Source organism: Pseudorasbora parva, chromosome 22, assembly GCF_024679245.1.
Source record: "Pseudorasbora parva isolate DD20220531a chromosome 22, ASM2467924v1, whole genome shotgun sequence".
NCBI lineage: Eukaryota > Metazoa > Chordata > Actinopteri > Cypriniformes > Gobionidae > Pseudorasbora > Pseudorasbora parva.
Genome location: NC_090193.1, coordinates 34,361,259 through 34,381,193, shown reverse-complemented (window position 1 = coordinate 34,381,193; position 19,935 = coordinate 34,361,259). Strand labels below are relative to the sequence as shown.

Genomic DNA, 19,935 nt, shown 5'->3' with positions numbered 1-19,935 from the left:
AGTGATCATACCGGCCTATTAAACTAATAATAATTAATACACGACCGATAAGAGCACGAACTTTGGTTTAAGAGTGGCGATATGCGGCTAACTTTATTGGCAAAGTAGCCTATCGAGCGAGCACTGTAGTGATTCGAAGACTCGTTTCAAAGAATCGGTTCTTTCGAACATTTCATTTAAAACAACCGAAAACAGCCATTCTTTTACATAAAGAAACATTTTACATTTGATGTACTACAAACATGCCTGATATTTAGCACATATTACTGTTTATTACTTTACGTATTTCTATTAAATTGTTTTTGTTGTATCAGCCTAGTTGTTGCAGCAATGATCCTCCGTGTACAAACAAGAACAGAAACTATAATTTGCATGTACATTCAACGCTGTTAAAATACATGTACATATTACAGCAGCTGATAACATAGTAAATGCTCTTCGCGTGAAGTGATTCAAAAGATCCGACTCAAATGAACAAATCGAGCATCTCTGGCTCTGCTGCAGTGATTGGCAGTCGTTTGTCCAGCCCCCTTTTCCTTTCATCGTCCATGAGATCATAATGCACCACTAACACACTGAAACCCAGCTATTCACGGACTGCTAGATACAATCAGGAGAATTAAGGGAGAAGTATGGCTTCTGAGGAGATGGAGTTGAATGGAGATGCTACCAGAGGTGAAACGGGAGAGGTGAGAGATTTTGAACAGATCGATCACAAACGCACCCGCCAATGGGATGCTAGTATGAAAAGTTTAACCTATTATAGCCTGGTGTCTATGGAATCCAATGGTGTTAGACTAATATACATTGACCGAATAACACTCTTATGTCGAAGTTTTGGTTTGGTGAGTCCGAAGCGTTTCTTTGTTTTTGTTTTTTGTATATCATAGGAATGAGGCTGCTCATGTTAACATTCCAGTATAATCGTCCATAATGCAATGCACTTGTATGGATGAGTCTAACTGGAGGGATGTTATGGGGGTAAATCTTATATAATTACAGATCTTGAGCAGATTGAAGTTGCTTTCGACCGGCCTGGGTTTGTTTACAGTAACGGATGGTTGTAAGTGGCAACGAGTATTCGCTGGTCAACATGAAAGCTTACGCGGGACAAAAGCCGTTTAAAGTTTAGAAACAAACCTCTTATTCATTACTCTGGTGTTGCGCTCCATTGCGTCCAGACTGATGATGAGATCACCGGGCCGTGTAACTCTCGACAATAGACACTGAAAGACACTAATAAACTCTGTCAGTTGAGGCGATACATTACCAGCATTTAAAACGCGGCAGCACGGTCTACTCAAACATACCATACATGTTTCACGTCACACGATAACAATATAGAATAAATCTTAACAAAATAACGTAACTGCGTAACTTCAATGTTATAAGCTACAACTTTAAAATTTTAACTAGTACCTCACTAACCAGCTAAAAAAACACAAACGATGGTTTACGAATGGAATTCCGAGAGCGAACATTTTTCACTATATTTAATTATCTTAAAATATATATGTATAGCGGTCAATTACAGTTAACAAACGAATAAGTAAAAGTATATTCGGTTACTAAACATCAAACAAAATATGTACAGCAAATTAATTTCAAACAAAGAGAATAACCGAAAAGGTGTAGGCTGAAGTCATGGCTTATGCCTACCTTATTACACCAATAACAAATGCATTATAGTAGTTCTTATTGCTCCTAATAAAGTTATTGGGATTAATTTAGGGGGTAAATATATAAGAGAAAGTCTGATACCTGTGACAGGTCACCATTTCTAATTAGATGTTGTGTTTTTTTTACCCTAATGTTACAATAAATGTAGCCTATGCATTGGGAAAAAGGGTAACACTTTGGTTTGGGGTCCAATTCTCACTATTAACTAGCTGCTTACTAGCATGCATATTAATAAGATGTTGGCTGTTTATTAGTATATAAAGCACAAATGAATGGCTTATTCTGTATTACTATATTTTACATCCCTTAATCCTACCCAATACCTAAATTGAACAACTACAATAAGCAGTAATTAGGAGTTTATTGAGGCAAAAGTCATAGATTGTTAATAGCAAGAATCCGACCAACCATAATATAAAGTGCAACCGAGAAAGAAGAAGAAGAAGAAGAAAAAACAAATCTGAGAAAGGTGAGGTGGAGTGGTTAGAAAAACTCGACAACTTCTTAATACCAGTGGGGGGGGTTTTCATCCAACAAACATCCTAAAACACAAACTCAAACATATCATCATTCCTGTGGGCAACACCAATGTTTAAGACATTGTGTGTTTAAGCAGACTGAAAGGGCAGTGATTTCCTTGTGGCTAATTTCTATGCCAAGTGGAAAAGATGCCTCCACCTGCTTTAGTATGATGTAATATTTGAGTAATATTATGGTCAACTAGACCACTGATTGTTATTATATTGCCACAGCAAGGTCTATAAATAGTCACCCCGAAAAGAAAAAAAAGAAAGAAAGAAAATACCTTTAACACATGAAGGTATGAGCACAGTTAACAGTTAAAAACATAATTCTGAAGTGTGAATCTAGTTTTTTGATTGCATTCGCATTACAGTTACATATCAGTTTGCCAAAATTGTTTCTGAACTAGTAACGTCAGCGGTGCTGTTTTAATACTGTGACAGTGAAGTGTTTCTAAATACAGTCCGAAAGACAAGATAAACACATACAGAAAAGTGCAGTAATTTACTTTGGACTGCTACCTTCATGCTAACCTACCTGCTAACATCTAAGCTGTACATTAAGTTGCAATAATAGTTACAGAATGAATATATTACATATACAGATTAACATTAGGAAGGGAACAAGGTTTTGAAAAGTGCTGAGCAGCCCATGTTAATCGTTATAATCTGCATGCCAGGGTTGCCATGTCTTCATGTTTATGATAGCTTTATTTATGTGTATGTGTTTGTTTCATTTAAGTGTAGCCTGTAGAACTTTTCTGGCATCTTCAGCAGCTTACATAACATTTTGTTTTTTAATAGAGCTGCAGGATCCATAGCAGGGCAGAGAAAGAGGAAGAGACCCCAGGCTTTTTAATTTATATTGCTGGTTCAGTCTTCTTCAGGAAGGGTGTTATATGTGTGTCAGCACTGAGCAGGGCTTATCTTAACACCCACTAACCGTGTGACTTAGTCTTAAAAAGGATGAATATCGTTGGTGTTTCAGGGCTTGAATTTCGGCGTGGGATTGTGCGTAATTTAAAATAAACAGTCAAATACACACAGAATAAAGTCAAAATGCCGATCTTGGCGAGTATTCACCAAGCGGCAACCTCCTGCGGTCTTCTCTTGAATCCAACACGGAAGTGAGTGACTTAAACTGCAATTTAGTGACAGGCCACAAGAGACATGCTCCAATAGGGAGTCAAATCTGGATCTTCCCCATGTTAAAATGCCAAATTTTACAGCAGGAAAAAAATATGTTTACAACCTGGGGCAAAAAAAAGTGATTTTTTTTGCCCAGTCAGTTCGGCCAGTCAGTTTAAAGGTCACCTATTATGCAAAATTCACTGTTTGAACATAAATATGTGTTGACAGTGTGTGTACACAACCACCATATAATGGCAAATCCCCATAAATCATAAGCAGTGTCTCAGAACAAACCCTTTGCATATTCTGGGCATATGTGATGGCACATTTCACAGGCCCCGCCCACGAGTGTTGATGGACACTGCCGTATTAGCATAGACCCCACCCCCCATGTTTATCTCCTCGCCAGAGCATTTAACAGCAGCATTCAGGTCAGAAATGTGATCTACTAAAGCTACTAAATTCATATTAACAGCAGCAGTAGGTACTTTATTGCAATGCTTTCACTTTAGTAACGTTACACAGATCTAATATACAGACGAGATTTCTGTACTTGCTGCATATTGTACGTGCACAGACATAAGCAACTGTTTTAATATGAACTTTGTGTTTCTGACATAACCTTGCGTGCATTTGACCGTTTAATCACAATAACACATGAAAGAGGACTAGTCTAGGGTGTGTGTTAAAATTGAGAGCATTGATGTGGGCATGTCCGCAATAGAGATGATAAGTAAAACCAAACAGATGATTTACCTCAAACCCAAAAATTGGCTTTTTAAAAATTGTATATTTAATGATCTGGTAGGAATTTTGATCTGAAACTTAACAGACACACTCTGGGGAAACCTGAGACTTATATTACATCTTGTGAAAAGGGGCATAATAGGTGTCCTTTAAGTGAACGTAACCAGTTGAGAATAGAAAACACGTGTAACAGTATAATGGATCTCTTTGTTAAGTCTTAAAGTGACAGCGGCTTACATACCTGCTGCCAAATTATGAGATAACATCAAAAATATCTAAATGGCACTTTTTATCTATGGCATCGATGTTAAAATTGTGGCCTGTGAAACTACTGAGTGGCTAATAACTTCGGAAAACCACTAACCACTGTGGTTGGTGAGAAAAATCCCTGTGTGTTAGCATCTGAAGGTTACGTTTTCTTTGTGCTCCCAGCATAGGCACAAGAGTCCTTCTGTTGGGCAGCTGGACTGAACCATACCCAAAGTCAACACCTGTTGGCCACTCCACCTAAGAGCCTGAAGAACATTTGGGCATGCAGTCAGTCTAAACTAATGATGAGACATTTTCTGCCATCTCATAAACTTAGTAGTCTGGGGGAGTTTATAAATGTTTAACACTGAAGATGCAACTCTGCTAACCAGCCAGTGAGCGTCAAGTAACACAAGGCAGACGCAATAACATGACACCAAAAGCACATAAGAACACGCTCACACCTGAAGCCTGACCTCTCCTTCACCATAATAGAGAAGAATAATGCTTTTGTTTTCACAGAGCCGCATTAGCGAGAGGCATACAGAGCTCTTCCTCTTAGTGTTCTCAGAAAGCTACATTTCACGGATCACATGACCAGCTGTGTATTATCTTCTTTTAAAAGAAAGCCCAAATTTATCCAAGCTTTATCTGTCTACTCTAACAGATGGCCTCACATTTGACTCTAGTATACTTAGTAATAGAGTTCATGGTTGACTCAAAGACTATAAGCTGCCCAGGTCCTGTGGCTGGAATCATCAACCCTTCACCAGCGGGATGGACATTTGGTATGAGGTGTTTGTGCTTATATGCTGTGTTTGGTTCTCCAAATGTTGGTCTGTGCATCATGGACCAACTCCACTTTGGTCTCATCCGTTCAAAGGACATTGTTCCAGAAGTCTTGAAGTTTGTTCAGACGCAGCTTTGCAAAAAGAAACTTTTTTCCTGGCAACCATTCCAAGCATGCCATACATTTCCAGTCTTTTTCTAAATGTACTGTCATGAACTAGCCTGACAAGACAGACCCACATCAAGATGTTTGGTCTGGAAATTCACCATAGACAGGGCTCAATCCGAGGGGCGGGAATAAATGGTTGTCTTTCAAACTCCCTCTGCACACGATAGGATAGCGCTACCACCAACCAGAGCAACGAAGGTGAAGCAGAGCTTGTTGATAGATTAAACATTCACCGTATCCGGTCGGTAGACATGTGCCGATTTTCGATAATGCGATTTATCACGATAATGAATATGCACGATATTGTTATCGTGGGCACTTTAAAATATTGTAAATAATAATTTATTAACAATTTATATTTTTTTTATAATGCACTCAAGAATACTTTGCCCATCAACCGTATAAATGCTGTATCAACACTGCTGTATTCTGCGTCAAAGGGACACGCGCTCAGATATAAACAAGCCCAACGTGCGTTTGCACATGACTGAACCGGTGAAGGAGACGCGCTGCTGAAGTGCCGCTCAGTGACAGCAGAGGGCGCTGATGAACTGCAGAATGCCACGGTTACCCCGGAAACCCCGCAAACAAACAAAAAACGCGTGTAGTTTTTAAAACAGCCATTCGTTTTTGTAATCTCAATGTTGTTCATCACAGCACCAAATACTTAATACTTAAAGACTTAATAGGCTATTTATATTCAAACTTAAACATTTTCATGTTTTAATCTGGACTAGGCCTACAACATGCCCTAATAATTAGAACTGTTCTGATTATTTCTTATTGTTCAGTAAAACTTTGAGACATACGACTTCATTAGTTAACATGTTAATTCATTATTACCAAACTGACAATGAAAAATACTTATAAAGAATTAATCATTCTATGTTAATTTCTTAGTTACTGTTTGATGACATTAAAATCAAAATCAAAATAACTTTTTTAATGGACCTAAGAGAAAACTAACAACGATCAGTATTTCTTAACTAACATTACCAAAAACATTATACTTTCTGTACCAAATGTAGCTGTTGCTCAATCTTAGTTAATGCATTAAATAATGAGACCTTATTGTAATTTGTAAGCCTACCTGTTGTTCTTTATAGCCTAATATTTTTGCAATTTAATCTTGAAAATTTTACTTTTACAGCTCTGAAAAATATCAAGAGTCCACATTGATTTCTCAATGAGGGGTCTCTTAATTTTTTTTCCAGAGTTGTATATATTTTTGCTGTATTTTTTGGGTGCATTATTGTATTTAAACATTCAGTTATTTTTGTTCTTACAAAAATAATTCTTAAAGCTGTTATGCTATGGCAACACTTTTTTTTGCAACTTTTTTTCAATATCGTGATAATATCGTATATCGTGATAAAACTTCATCAATTAATCGCAACATGAAAAATTGATATCGGCACATGCCTACCGGTCGGCTAAACTCCGAACACATCTTCCCTTTTTAAGAATGACTTCAGTGCCGCTCTTTGTTCTTTTCTCAGAGAAAAGCTTAACTCCAAGTCTTCCAGAGTCGCGGTCAGAGCTGATTCGAAAGACCACCGCCGTTCGCCAGTTTCTGTGTTTACTAGAAGCACGCAAACGCAACTCGGCCGTCGTCATTATGGCCCCGCCCGTCGACTCTATACACGATGTGATTGGGCCGTCCAGATTGTGAGGAATACAGCTCAGAAGGGTATTGAGAGTTCCTAGACGACACTTGCGGGCAGATTAAATTTGCTGCTGCTAGGGTGCGTCTAGATTTCTAGGCTAGTCATGAACTTTAACATTTAACATGTTAACAGAGGCCTGTAGAGTCTTGAGAATCTTTTTTCTTTTCAAAAACGTTTTTCTGAGCAGTCTGATCTTGGCGTGAATTTGCTGGGATGTCCCATCCTGGAAGATTGACAACTGTCTTGAACGTTTTCCACTTCTGAATATTCTTTGTCACTGTTGAATGATGGACTTCAGATTGTTTCGATTTGGCCCTATAAACCTTCTCAGATTGATAGACAGCAATTATTGCTTCTCTAAGATCATTAGATTAATTTGTGATGTCTTTCCTCCTTGGCATTGTGTTAACACACATCTGAATCCAGCAAAGCTTTTACAGAGGTGATCCCACTTGCTAATGATCCGATAATATAAGGCATTTGATTCGCAGTGCCTGACCGTTACTTTCCCTCCTAATTCCTATGGAAGCAGAAAGTCTTTACTTAGTTTACCCTAGTATTTGTTAAATAAATAATGACATGGGGTGTAATATGTCATGAGTTGTTTAACATCATACTTTAAAGACCTGTCAAGTTCCAGATCATTTTTTTTAATATGGCCATAAATATGTTATATTGTGTGTGTGTGTGTGTGTGTGTGTGTGTGTGTGTGTGTGTGTGTGTGTGTGTGTGTGTGTGTGTGTGTGTGTGTGTGTGTGTGTGTGTGTGTGTGTGTGTGTATATAAATAAAACATACATGGATGAATCGTTCCTAATATGATCTATAACATGCATTTACAAAAAAGATTGGGTTTACTAACAGCTTAAAGGAAGTGCCTTTGTGTTGTTTCTAAGAACAACCTTTAATGATGGCAAAATAACTGTATTGCAAAGCCTCTCATGTCTTATGGCTTAATAAGAGAACTTTTGTAACTCTTGTTATTTGTAACTTGTAATGTATCCTTAGGGCTTTGAGAACATCACAGAGAGGAAGTCTAATCTACCAAAAACAGCTTTACAGGATAAGAATTCTTAAGCTTTCATTTAAGCTTTCATTTAAATTCTTAAATAATACAAATAATCAGTCACAAACAGAGATTTCTACAGGAATTAAAGCTTTAGTTAATTAATATGACATTTGATGAGTTTCTGTGGCACAGAGGTTTCTGTAACCCAGTGATTCCCAGTGCCCCATACTACAAGTTGTGTTTAAAACAGAAGGAAGGAAATCATGTCAGGGTCAACCACTCACCCCTTCCTTTCACATATGCCACAAACATCTCATATCCTAAAGAGAAAAAGACAAATGACTTTCAGTTCCTTATAACGTTGAAAAATATGACACATATCTCCAATCCATCTGATGAATAGATGGGGTATTGCAGGACAGAAAACATTAGGTCAAATTCTGTTTGATTTAAGCACACTGTGACTTAGCCCAGTAAGAGCATGTCATAGCCTTAACCCTTCACCTACCGAGTCACGTATCAGAGAAAAATATAACCAACATAAGTTGGTGAGAATGTTTATTGATCATAATAACCAAACCCAAAAATATAGTTGTTGTTCCAAAAAAATATTATTTTCCAACTTGGGTAAATCATATTAAGCTGTTTCCAAACTGGGTTATAATAATGAACTAAAAAAAATGTAATTGAAAAAAAAGAGGCTTAAAGGTCCCATTCTTTGCGTGTTTTCGAAGCTTTGATTATGTTTACAGTGTGCAATATAACATGAGTTCATGTTTCGGGTGTAAAAAAACACAGTATTTTTCACACAATTGACTTATCTGTACAGCGCTGTTTCCTCTGTCCTAAAAACGGCCTGATGATTTCCTTGTTCTATGAAGTCCCTCCTTCAGAAACACGTAACGAGTTCTGATTGGGCCAGCGCTTCCCGTGTTGTGATTGGACAGCAGCTTAGCGCACTTTGCCCGGAAAGGTCCCGCCTCTTACCATAACGGGGAGATGCAAGCACTGAATGCGCGCTCTTCTCCGCGTGGGAGAGCAACAAGACCACGCCCCCTATTTTGCGTGTTCTTGTGGGCGGAGGGTTAGTCAACAAACGGTTCTAGTGACGTCATTACAGCAGGAAGTGCAGGGGTGTAGTCGGCCGTTTGCTGTAGGCTTTGAAAGGGAACTTCTGTTAAATAAAATATCTCGCTTGGCATTGAACTTTGAGCTTAATAATTTTACAGGTATTATTTATGCTCTAACAGCAACATTTCACACTAACTAAAGTTTGAAAGATGGAATCGTGAAGAATGGGACCTTTAAAGCAGCACTAGGTAACTTTTGCTCTCGGGGTCCCCCTACAGTTGGGAAAAAATATTGTCCTCTACTACTATCGTAAACTCCGCATCCTACATCAGGGAATGCACGGGGATAGCCCTGAACTAGTGACAAGCGGGTTGTCACATAACCCGCAGACCCTGTATGTCTATTTAATGGTCGCGGGTGCAGGGCGGGTTGTAAAAATATATACAGTGGTGCAGGGCGGGCCAAATAACTTCATAAAAGCGGGACCTGCGCATCACTAACAGTTACCCTGAACACATGCAGGTGTTCTGCCTGCGTCGCATGTGAAATGTCTTCATCCCAGGTACAGTGGCATATGTTTCAGCATGTCATATGAATATAATTTCATGGGTTTTATTTTTTTTCAAATGCCAAATGATCGCGATGCTCACGTTTACAAGCCAGCGTCATTATAGTAGTCTATTGGTTACCGTTTTACAGAATCTATGATACTTCAATTCAATGTTTGAGTGGTAGCTCACCGTAACAAGCATGACTACCGAGTCAGCATCGGTCGGGTCCGCCTCCTTCAGCTCACGCCGACGAGCAAACGCTGGTCACATGTTGATCCTCCTCCTGCCTTTAATCCGATCACTTTTTCCTTTCCTCTTATTGCTTTCCTCCAACAAAACCTTTGCTGTCTTATTTTTCTGTGCTGCTTCGGACATGACTATATTATCTGACAAACAAACGATAGTTGGGCTCGCACATCCGAATGTAAGGAAGTGTGGGTGTTGGTGGAAGTGACGTATATGCCGTAAAGCAGTCGAATTTTGTAGTTCTTTTTGTTCTCGGGTTACTACCCGAAACCCGAAGTTTAAAAGTACGATTAAGAACGATACAGACCCCATCAGGCTATGGCAGACTCATCATTCAACCTATTGTAAGTCGATGTATAATCACAAGAGTCTTGAAAATATATTATGAAGGTTGAAAAGTTACCTATTGCTGCTTTAAATAAGTTATAAATATTAGATGAAAAACGTAAAGTAAATGAAATTGAGAAATGTTGCCTTGCACGGCAGTAAGTTCAGTTTAAATTAAAGCAATAAAATGACTGGAAATAAAAACAAAAACTAAAGCTGAATTAAACATTAACTAACTTAATCATGTAAAAAAAAAAAGCAAAATCTAATTGAACTAACATGGCTAATTAAAACTGAAAATATAAATAATAAAGTATATGAATAATTCTAAAATAACACATTGCAGGATATTTTCCCCATCTTCCTCTATAAACATTGCATGATGTACTCATTACCTTGTCTCTTTATAAGTAACATTGTGTGGGTTTCCATGGTTGTGTTCAGCGTCCTCAGCAGAGCCGCTGGTCGAGGAACACCCCGATTAACATGAACCATTACGCCAATAAGAAGAGTGCAGCGGAGAGCATGCTGGATATAGCGCTGCTGATGGCCAACGCATCCCAGCTGAAGACCGTCGTGGAGCTGGGACCAACGTTCTCCTTCTACACCCCTCTCATCAGCCTCATCAGCATCTCCCTCATCCTGCAGATCATCGTGGGGGTCTTGCTCATCTTCATAGGTGAGAGAAGCTCGTCCAAGCAGAGGCCAAGTTCACAGGCTTTAAAATACAGAGACGAGAACAAATGAATGTGTGATTAGATATCCACCTTATTTTTAACAACTGAGCAGGTGCAACCAGTATCTGGCTTCCGGTGTCAGTTAATTCCAGTTATTTTACCTGTACAAAATCAGTATGTTATTCTGCTTTATATTGCAAACTTTTAAATATCATACGGTTTTAATTTTATTATCATAATCTCAAATGCACTGGTTTTGTAATTTGATTGATGTCTCAATGTTAAGTGGTCTCTTAACTTTTTTCAGAGCTATGTGTGTATATATATATATATATATATATATATATATATATATATATATATATATATATATATATATATATATATATATATATATATATACACACACAAATACAGTACATATATACATATACAGTACCGGTCAAAAATGTAGACATTTTAATACTTTTGAAAGTAGTCTGTAATGCTTATCAAGCCTGCATTTATTTGATCAAAAAAACTGTAATATTGTGAAATATTATTACAATTAAAAATAACGTTCTCGTATTTTAATACACTTTAAAACGTCATTTATTTCTGTGATGCAAAATTGAATTTTCAGCATCATTACTCCAGTCTTCAGTGTCACGTGATTCTTATATCACAAAAATATTAAGCAGCACAACTGTTTCCAACATTGATAATAAATCAGCATATTATAATGATTTCTGAAGTGTCATGTGACTGAAGACTGGAGTAATGGCTGATGAAAATTCAGCTTTGCATCATAGAAATAAATTATATTTTAAAGTATATTAAAATAGAAACCCATTATTTAAAATAAAAAAAAGCAAGAATATTTCAAAAAATTTCTGTATTTTTGATCAAATAAATGCAGCCTTGGTGAGCATGAGACTTAAACTTTAAACCAGTACTGTAGTGTATATATAGCATATATACATAAGTGTTGATCTCTAAAAAAAAGGACAAAAAGAAAAATGAAAACAACAAAAATACTCAGTACAATTTTGACACTAGATTCCAAGTCTTTTGAGAAAACTTCATAACTTTGTGTGTGGAAAAGATTAAAATTGAAGTCTTTATTCAGTGAAAATCTTGCTTGACAGTAGTGGTTACATTTCATTATAATAAATCGAATGTGTGTGCTAACAATAACTCAGTATGTGTTATATTCATGAGGAAAAATCATTTAGTAGTTTCGGTATTCCTTAAACATTTGGTAATCTGATCAAATAATAATGTCTTTAATGAGATTACAGTCAGTCAGTTTCATTAAATATAGTGTTTCAGAACATTGAATGGAAAAAAAATGAAAAATAATAATAATATAATAAAATAAATAAAATAGTTCTAGTAGAATAGAAGTAGGGTGTCATACATTTAGTATTTCATGAAGCTTGTATCAGGTGGTAAAAGTCCTGCAAAATTGTGGTGTTTCCCATCAGGAATGCTTATACTTTTATTTTTGTCCACATGAGAGTAAGAGCAGATGACTCATTCTGAATATCAGTTAGAGAAAGAGGTTCTGACATAAATATTGACAATAAAAAATATCCCTTCCTCTCTTTTTAGCACACATTATCTGTCTGGTATTTCCCAAACACAACTCTGTGCTTTCCACTGGAATCCATTGTTAACACAATCATCTTGTAATTGGGGGGAAATAGGCTTCATTTTTAATAGTAAAGGTTTGACACTAATCATAAAAGTTCTTTTAAACTTGAGCAGTGAGTTAATGTGTGTAATGTTGGACATTTTGACACTATATAATTATTTTGCCCTTTCATTTTAATTTGAATCAATTTCATAACCTTTTAAAATGTTCTGAATTGCACAATGAGCTGCTGTTACTGCTTTTGTTTTACAGTGAAGTGGAATCTGAATGACTCAAGGAAACACTTCATACTGAATCTTTTGGAGAACATCGTCACAGCTCTCGTGTTCATCATCGTAGTGGTAAACATTTTCATCACAGCGTTTGGCGTCCAAAGACCAGACGAAAAAAAATCATAACGGCCAATGCTGATCAGGGTTCGGTATATATAGCTGGACATTTATCACTGAAAAAAAATATCATGACACTCAAATGTGCCTCTATGTAAATATACCCTATGTTTTACATGCAGAAAGTCCCAGAAAGAGGCAATAGCTGCTTAATGAAGTTCTAATGAACAAACATTTAATTTAAAAAATTTAAATTACATATAATTATTTAATTATATAATGCACATTAATGATGAAATTGGAACAAACATTACTTTCTGACTTAAACAACCCCAAAGACCAGCCGAACAATGATTCATGATGTGATACTTTGAAGCCTCAAATGAACAGTAACACCTCACCTCATGTGACCTTCACACTGCCTACTTGAGTCTCCAATCACTGTATCAGCGGCCTATAGGGAGGGCATAGATTCACTTTTGTTAATCAACATGTTTGTTTTTACTTAAAGGTCATATAGAGGCCTGCATGAATAAGACAAATGGAAGATAAATTGCTTACGAGGTAACGTGAAGAAACAAGGTACTTACCGTTCAAGCCGATTTATAATCAATGGATGAACACAGTACCTTCACTGCACATGAATATAAATTATCGTAAATACAGCACATTTTCTTTTATTAGTCGCCCCAAATGTAGCTTTTTGTTGCTGTTGAATTTGTAGCCAAACACATGTTGTCTGTTTGCATTGACTATATAAGAGCACCCCCTACTGACTAGGATCTGCAATGCCTTTCATACAATTTTAATGTTTTCATATTTGTTGTGATTATCCAATGTTTATATATCTCTTTTTTGTACATTTTATATGGTTATCGTCTGTATACTTGACCAAAGATGTTTTTCATTTTTAGATAACAGTATTGTGTCATAAAAGAAAACCAAATCATTAAAAATAAGTGCATTTCGGCATTATTTCAGTGCAGTGACAAATTGTAGACCTACTTACCGTTGTATATTTTGATATTGCACACTGGCCTTCTTAAATGCTGATGCTGCTGTATATTTAAGGTCAAAACGTTCATTCTGTCATCAATAAAATAAAAAAAATTATAGCAATGTTTTTGAAACTCACAGGTCTTTGTTTTGGTATATCAAGATGTCTTTTATGCTGATGAAGGTCATTGGACCAAAATGTTTTTAATAAAGCTATTTTGATATGTGTGCAAGTAATGGTATTGTGCGGGACCTTTTAATTTTTTACCTAGTTTTTCCAATGTACCTACATTATATTGCCCAAAGTATTGAAAACCCCTCCACTTCCAACACTTCCATGGCCAAAGCTAATAAATTAAGCACCTAGGCATGCAGTCGCTTCTACAAACATTTGTGAAAGAATGTGTCCCCCTCAGGAGTTCAGAGAATTCAAGTGTGGAATCGTGATAGGTCCATTTGTGAAATTTCCTCACTATTAAATATTCCACCGTCAACTGTTAGTTGTATTATAACAAAGTGAAAGCAACTGGGAACAACAGCCACGAAGTGGTAGGCCACATAAAATCACAGAGCGGGGTCAGCGCATGCTGAGGTGCGTAGTGTGCAGAAGTTAATAGCCTCAAAACTTTGTGTGGGCTTCAGATAAGCTCAAGAACAGTGCGTAGAGAGTTTAATGGAATGGGTTTCCATGGCCGAGCAGCTGCATCCAAGCCTTACATCACCAAGTGCAATGCAAAGCATCAGATAAAGTAAAGCACGAAGCCACTGGACTCTAGAGCAGTGGAGACATGTTCTCTGGAGTGACCAATCGAATTGCAAATGGACTGGGTTTGGTGGTTGCCAGGAAAACGCTACTTGCCTGACTGCAAAGTGTAAAGTTTGTTGGAGGGGAGATTATGGTGTGGAACACCGTGTCATCACGTGTCACGTTTGGTTAGTGAAGGCTTATAGGAGTGTTTCAGTATTTGCATTAATACTGTATTGTATTTAAGTCTGTTGTTAAGTTCTTTTAGTGGATTTTTGTCCATATTTTGTTTAGAAATTCTTTTTATTATTTGGGAATGTCGTTGTTGCAGGACTCATGCGCTTCTAGAAGAATTTCCATAAACACTCCTAAACCTTGTGAAAAGTCTTCCCAGAAGAGTTGAAGCTGTTATAACTGCAAGAGAGGACCAACTCCATATTAAACCCTAGAGATTAAAAAAGGGATGTCATTACAGGTCATGTGCATGTAAAGGCAGGTCTGCGAGAGTAATTGTTGATTGATGGTATATCAAGACATCCTCCCATCCATTACAGTCTGAATTTAATCTCCTACCCTCCGGACATAGATTTAGATTTCCTACTGTTAGTCACATTTGGTATAAACATTAATTTATTCCTACTGCGGTTTCTTTGTTAAATTCTGGTATGGGAGGAGTTTTTGGGAGTAGGTCGATTTTTGGGCTGCTGGGGTCTTGTGTTGTGTCGTTTAGGTGTTTTTAAATGTTTGTAAACTGTTTTATGCTGGTCTGGTTGCAAAGCAAATTGCCCTTTGGGGACAAACAAATAAAGTGAAGTAAAGACATGAAAATAAAAATATCCAAATCCATTAATAATACTTCCAAAGCCTTGCCTCATTTAGCCTAATAAAAGTTTTATTAAACCCTGACAAAAATAGTTTCTCAGTTAACAATTGTGAATGCTTCTAGGCTGAAAATATCAAGTTTCAAACAAGATTTTACAAAACAGTTGTCTTACAAATCGCACTACAGAAACAAGGCCACAAGAGTTAAAATTGACAATATCAATTATTAGTACACAAACCAGTGCAAACATGCTGTCAGTATAAAAGTAAGCTTTATAAACATGCTAAAATAAAATATATGTTTAAACCTTAACCCAAAAACAGTAACACACTCCCAGTACTTTGGGGATCAGATGTACAGATGTAACTGTAGTCTCGTGTCAAAATATTCTGACACATTGTTCTATGATTTGTCATGTTTATCCAGTTTTGTATACTGAACTTGAAAATGTGAAACCCTTTGTGTCCACATTTTACTAATATAATTTTAGACAGTGTGCGAATTTAAATATGTATAATATATAAATGAGTTTGAGGTGTTTTAACGACAAATGGACAAACAAAACAAGGCTTGCCACATTAACAGCAGCTCTGCATGTTCACTTCAACTGAATACTTTAGTGTAAGAGATTTTGTTTAATAGTAATGAGTTCCTGCTCTTGTTATTGCATGTAAATGGCTATTTTAAATACATAACTGTATGTGATGTAGTTATATAAATAAATTACTATATTTTTATATTGAAAATTGTAACAAAAGATTCCAGATTCAGGCATGAAACCTTAAAGTTAAATCTTTGGAATTTTGCCTCTGTATATACATAGTAAATACATATTTTCTTTAACCTGAATTCAAATATTTTTTTGATGTGTTTGACATGGATATTTGAGTGTTTCAAAATCGACTGCAGTGTTGTTCTTTTTTATATATAAGGCAGCAAAAATCCATTATTTTCCATCTTCTGTGTACCAGATGAGAACGTCTCGCACTTTTCTACCAAGACCCATCGCAGCCAGACCCAGAGCGCTGCTGGAGCCTGACACCTGCTTGGACTCTGCAGATAAAAACATTGAGTGCTTTCAGTCTAGAGAATGAATGTCCGATGTGGGTATGAAGATATGAACAAGTTTGTGCACTTACCACCATAGTAATACAGCAGTGCTGCTCCTACAGCCAGACTGAAACAACTGAGGAAGAAAAACGGACCTGTGCAATGACAAAAAAACATGATGGAACACATGTATGTAAATTGGGAGCGTTTACAAGTGCGTGGTCACAGAAAAGGTTCACTTACTGTGATCGTTCAATACATGTCTGTGTGTAGGAATCGGGATTGGGATGACTGGATCCCCAGACTCTACAAAAAGGAATAAAACCTGGTGGTCAAACCAAAAATGCCAACAAATCAAGTTTAACCCTCTAGGCTAAGTTCACACTGTCAGTGTATCTGAGTGGAATCTGATCTAAAATAATTGATATCCACATGTATCACAACTCTTCAGATCTGATTGTTATGTCCATGATGCTCCTTAGTTTTTTTTTAAATATCTCCATTAGTTTATATGGCAATGCTGTTATAGGTATAACCCAACAACCGTAACAAGGAGGGGTTTGCAATACAGATGTTATCTTATTTACAACGAGACAATGTGTAGCCGAGCAATGCATCTTATGTAGCAGCATCAGAAATCCAGGAGGCTGGTATGAGCAGCTTTATTCTGTGCTGTCATGTCCACCGGTTTCATAACAGGACTCTGTTATATTGTCATTTCTGCTCGTCCTGCACTTTGCAACAATACATAATTGTTTCTGCGGCATCTTTTCAGCATGTTTCCTATAACGACTGACATGTACATTTTATGTGGCAAGAAAAAGTCAAACCATGGAAATCCGATCAGAGCTGTCAGATTGAAACAGGTTTTTTTTTTGTAAAAATCCCATTTCATGTGATTTTTTGCAGTTCACACTTGATAATCTGATTGGATTTTAATCAGATATGCACTAAAATCATCATTTTATTTTATTTTTTTACTTCATCAGAAATGGTATGACACTTAGTGACTAACACAAAAAATGACAGCCAGAAAAAAAAATGATGGGAAGTCTGTGAATATATGAAATTACAGAGACTTTTTCTAGGGGTACAATCTACAAATTACCCACAATGCTGAATACAACACACAGCAATCACAGGAAAAAATCATATAGATTAAGTGTATTGTTTTGTATTAACAATATTTATAATTATGGTTGGAAATGGGCTAAAAGTTTCAGAAAAATTCCAAAAAATCCAGGAAAGTTTCTGGAAACTTTGCAACCTTACAATTATTGCATAAATGTTACTTAAATATTACTCAGGCCCCGTACATATTGAGACGTGTTTAGCTGTATTGATAATGATGAATGATGATGTCATGCACCAAGTCTTTTTAGTGCATCTCTGTGGCATTTACAGTGCCACATACTAGTCTGGCGTGTATACTACATTGGTTTGAGTTGGTTTTATTGGTTTTGTGGGTATGCAGATATTTCTTGAGATGAGGAGAAATAAAGACCGGATGGGGAAAGCTTCATGTGGATGTGGCCTATATTCCCATTCAATTCCCTCAAATAAAAAATATTAATGAAAAAAAAATATATAACTGATTTTATTGAAATATTTTTCCATTTTTGACTGAGAGGAGTGTGAGTGTGGCCCCTAAATGAGCAGCAGCAAAGGGTTAAACACATTTCTGGAAAATGTAGAAATGATATGCATGGAAAAACCAAGTGAATATACTTAAAAGAATGACGTGGTTATGAATGGAAAATGATGAGCCTGCCAACCTCTGAGTCGGAGGCGTGTGGGTAAGCTGAAGTAAACGTCTTCCACGTGGAGGTGAAGTGCACGGTAAAACTCCCGACACGCCTCTTCTCCTTTCTCCTGTAGATGAGACAGCAGCTCTGCCAGCCTGACACAGGTGGGAACATCCAAATCCCTGAACTTATATTTGGGAAAAGAAAAATAAGTTGCACATTACAGATCTTGCCTAAAGGACAGCTGGACAGTTTATTTGTATTAATGAAGGTGGAGTTCTTACTTTGGAGGCCTCCTTGTCAGTCAGGATCTGTGGGTAGATTCTGTTCAGCTGCAGGATGAGTTTATCCACCAGTTCTGTATCTAGACGTCGGTCCGATTTCAGGAACCGGCTGTCTATTCGCAGCTGTTCATGGAAGCTCTCTGTCATTAACAAAGAATAAAGACATACAGGTTTAGAACAACATGATTGTTAGTAAATGACAAAATTGTATTTTTTGGATGAACTGATCCTTTAACGGTCCACTGAAATGCCTTTAAACGTGCAGCATTAGTCAATGTGTTGATGTAATTTCCACTGAAACAGGAAGACAGGGCAGGATATATCAAACAGCTGCTCTCCTCTTTTAATATAGCAAATAGCGTTTCATAGTACAGCACTGCCACAGCCGTTAAGTTCAGTAAAGCCGCAGTTTCCCCCCAATCTCTATATCTCTTAAAAATATAGCATTCAATGAATTAAAATTGGTCCAATACTTTTTGTGACCTGCGCCGATTCGTGCATATGATCCGCTCTGTGCTATCGTATCACTGGAGCAGACTGTGCCCACATTACATTAACAAGAAACCAGACTTCATTAAACCAAAAGGAATTAGACTTAGAGATATTTACACTGTCTGAACCGTTCCCTATGCCCTGGCCTATATAGTGCACTAGCCATTCACTAAGTAGAAAATAATAAATGTGTTTACAAGTGACAAATTCTATAGGCAGTTCCAGCATCTATTTATAATGTAGGGACGGGACTGTTTAGATTCCGGAGAGCATTTGATTGGACAGGAAATATGATGAGAAGCTGAAGTGTAAAGATGTCATTAAAATCATTGATACATATCAACAGAAGTGAGAGACTAAGTTTTGAATGTTTATATCTACTAAATGTAAATGGTTTCATTGTTTTGGAGCACACAGAAGGCTAACATATTCATACAAAAAGCCAAAAAAACTTAAATTTTGATTTTAGGGGGACTTTAAATTTATAAAGAGCACAATTCGCCCAGAAGGTGTCGCCACTACATGAAAAATATTCAAATATTACATTGAAGACACGGGGAATGCAAGACTCAAGCATACTTGAGGTAACGTTACATTTAGGGTTATTTTGTATGCCTTTAGCCAACAAAGCACCTCATGAGTTCAGAAGTACAATATCAATAGATACACAGCTTCTGAAATGCAAAGTATTAAGCAGAAAATACTTTAACACACCGTAATCGAGCAACGACAACTGTCGAAGCAAAACTAGTCGAAGCAGCTCAAGTTTGTGAGCAGTGTGTATACGGATCATTTAAAGCACACTTTATAAAGTAAAATGACTCTTTAGAGTTTATATTCATACTTCACATCAAACAAAACAGCAGTAACAAAGTTTGACTGACCTCCCATTCTGAAGTGCCCTCTGTTGTCTTTTGTTTGGAAACGCCCATGGAGTTGGAGGGGCGGAGACCATGGTGAAAATTACCGGAAGTTCCGATCAAAATGGGGAAAATGTTATATA

At 36.9% G+C, this 19,935-nt stretch overlaps 2 protein-coding genes across 3 annotated transcripts; one reads left to right on the top strand and one right to left on the bottom strand.

Annotated features, from left to right (window-relative positions):
- Positions 1-515: 515 nt before the first annotated feature.
- On the top strand, positions 516-13,917 carry ninj1 (ninjurin 1). The gene is made up of 3 exons (XM_067432149.1): positions 516-689; positions 10,600-10,834; positions 12,721-13,917. Exons 1-3 carry the CDS (start codon positions 633-635, stop codon positions 12,864-12,866), a joined length of 438 nt encoding a protein of 145 aa, XP_067288250.1. The 5' UTR covers positions 516-632; the 3' UTR covers positions 12,867-13,917.
- Positions 13,918-14,166: 249 nt separating this feature from the next.
- On the bottom strand, positions 14,167-19,902 carry card19 (caspase recruitment domain family, member 19). Of its 2 annotated transcripts, XM_067432147.1 has the most exons (6): positions 19,817-19,902; positions 18,441-18,580; positions 18,187-18,343; positions 16,655-16,717; positions 16,501-16,566; positions 14,167-16,414 (listed from the first exon to the last, which is right to left on the bottom strand). In XM_067432147.1, the coding sequence occupies exons 1-6, from the start codon at positions 19,821-19,823 to the stop codon at positions 16,308-16,310; spliced, it is 540 nt and encodes a 179-aa protein (XP_067288248.1). In that variant the 5' UTR covers positions 19,824-19,902; the 3' UTR covers positions 14,167-16,307. The 2 variants fall into 2 exon arrangements, with proteins under 2 accessions (XP_067288248.1, XP_067288249.1); XM_067432148.1 differs by lacking the exon at positions 19,817-19,902 and having other exon boundaries at positions 18,441-18,587.
- Between the last annotated feature and the right edge of the window lie 33 nt (positions 19,903-19,935).

Excerpts from the sequence above, each read along its gene's own strand:
- card19 (XM_067432147.1), bottom strand. Across the intron at positions 18,344-18,440 it reads CTGACAAGGAGGCCTCCAAA|TTCAGGGATTTGGATGTTCC; the intron begins GTAAGAACTCCA and ends CCCAAATATAAG. Across the intron at positions 16,415-16,500 it reads ACTGCTGTATTACTATGGTG|AGTCCAAGCAGGTGTCAGGC; the intron begins GTAAGTGCACAA and ends TTTTATCTGCAG.
- ninj1 (XM_067432149.1), top strand. The coding sequence starts at position 633 with ATGGCTTCTGAGGAGATGGAGTTGAATGGAGATGCTACCAGAGGTGAA. Across the intron at positions 690-10,599 it reads CCAGAGGTGAAACGGGAGAG|CGTCCTCAGCAGAGCCGCTG; the intron begins GTGAGAGATTTT and ends GGTTGTGTTCAG. Across the intron at positions 10,835-12,720 it reads GGTCTTGCTCATCTTCATAG|TGAAGTGGAATCTGAATGAC; the intron begins GTGAGAGAAGCT and ends TTTGTTTTACAG.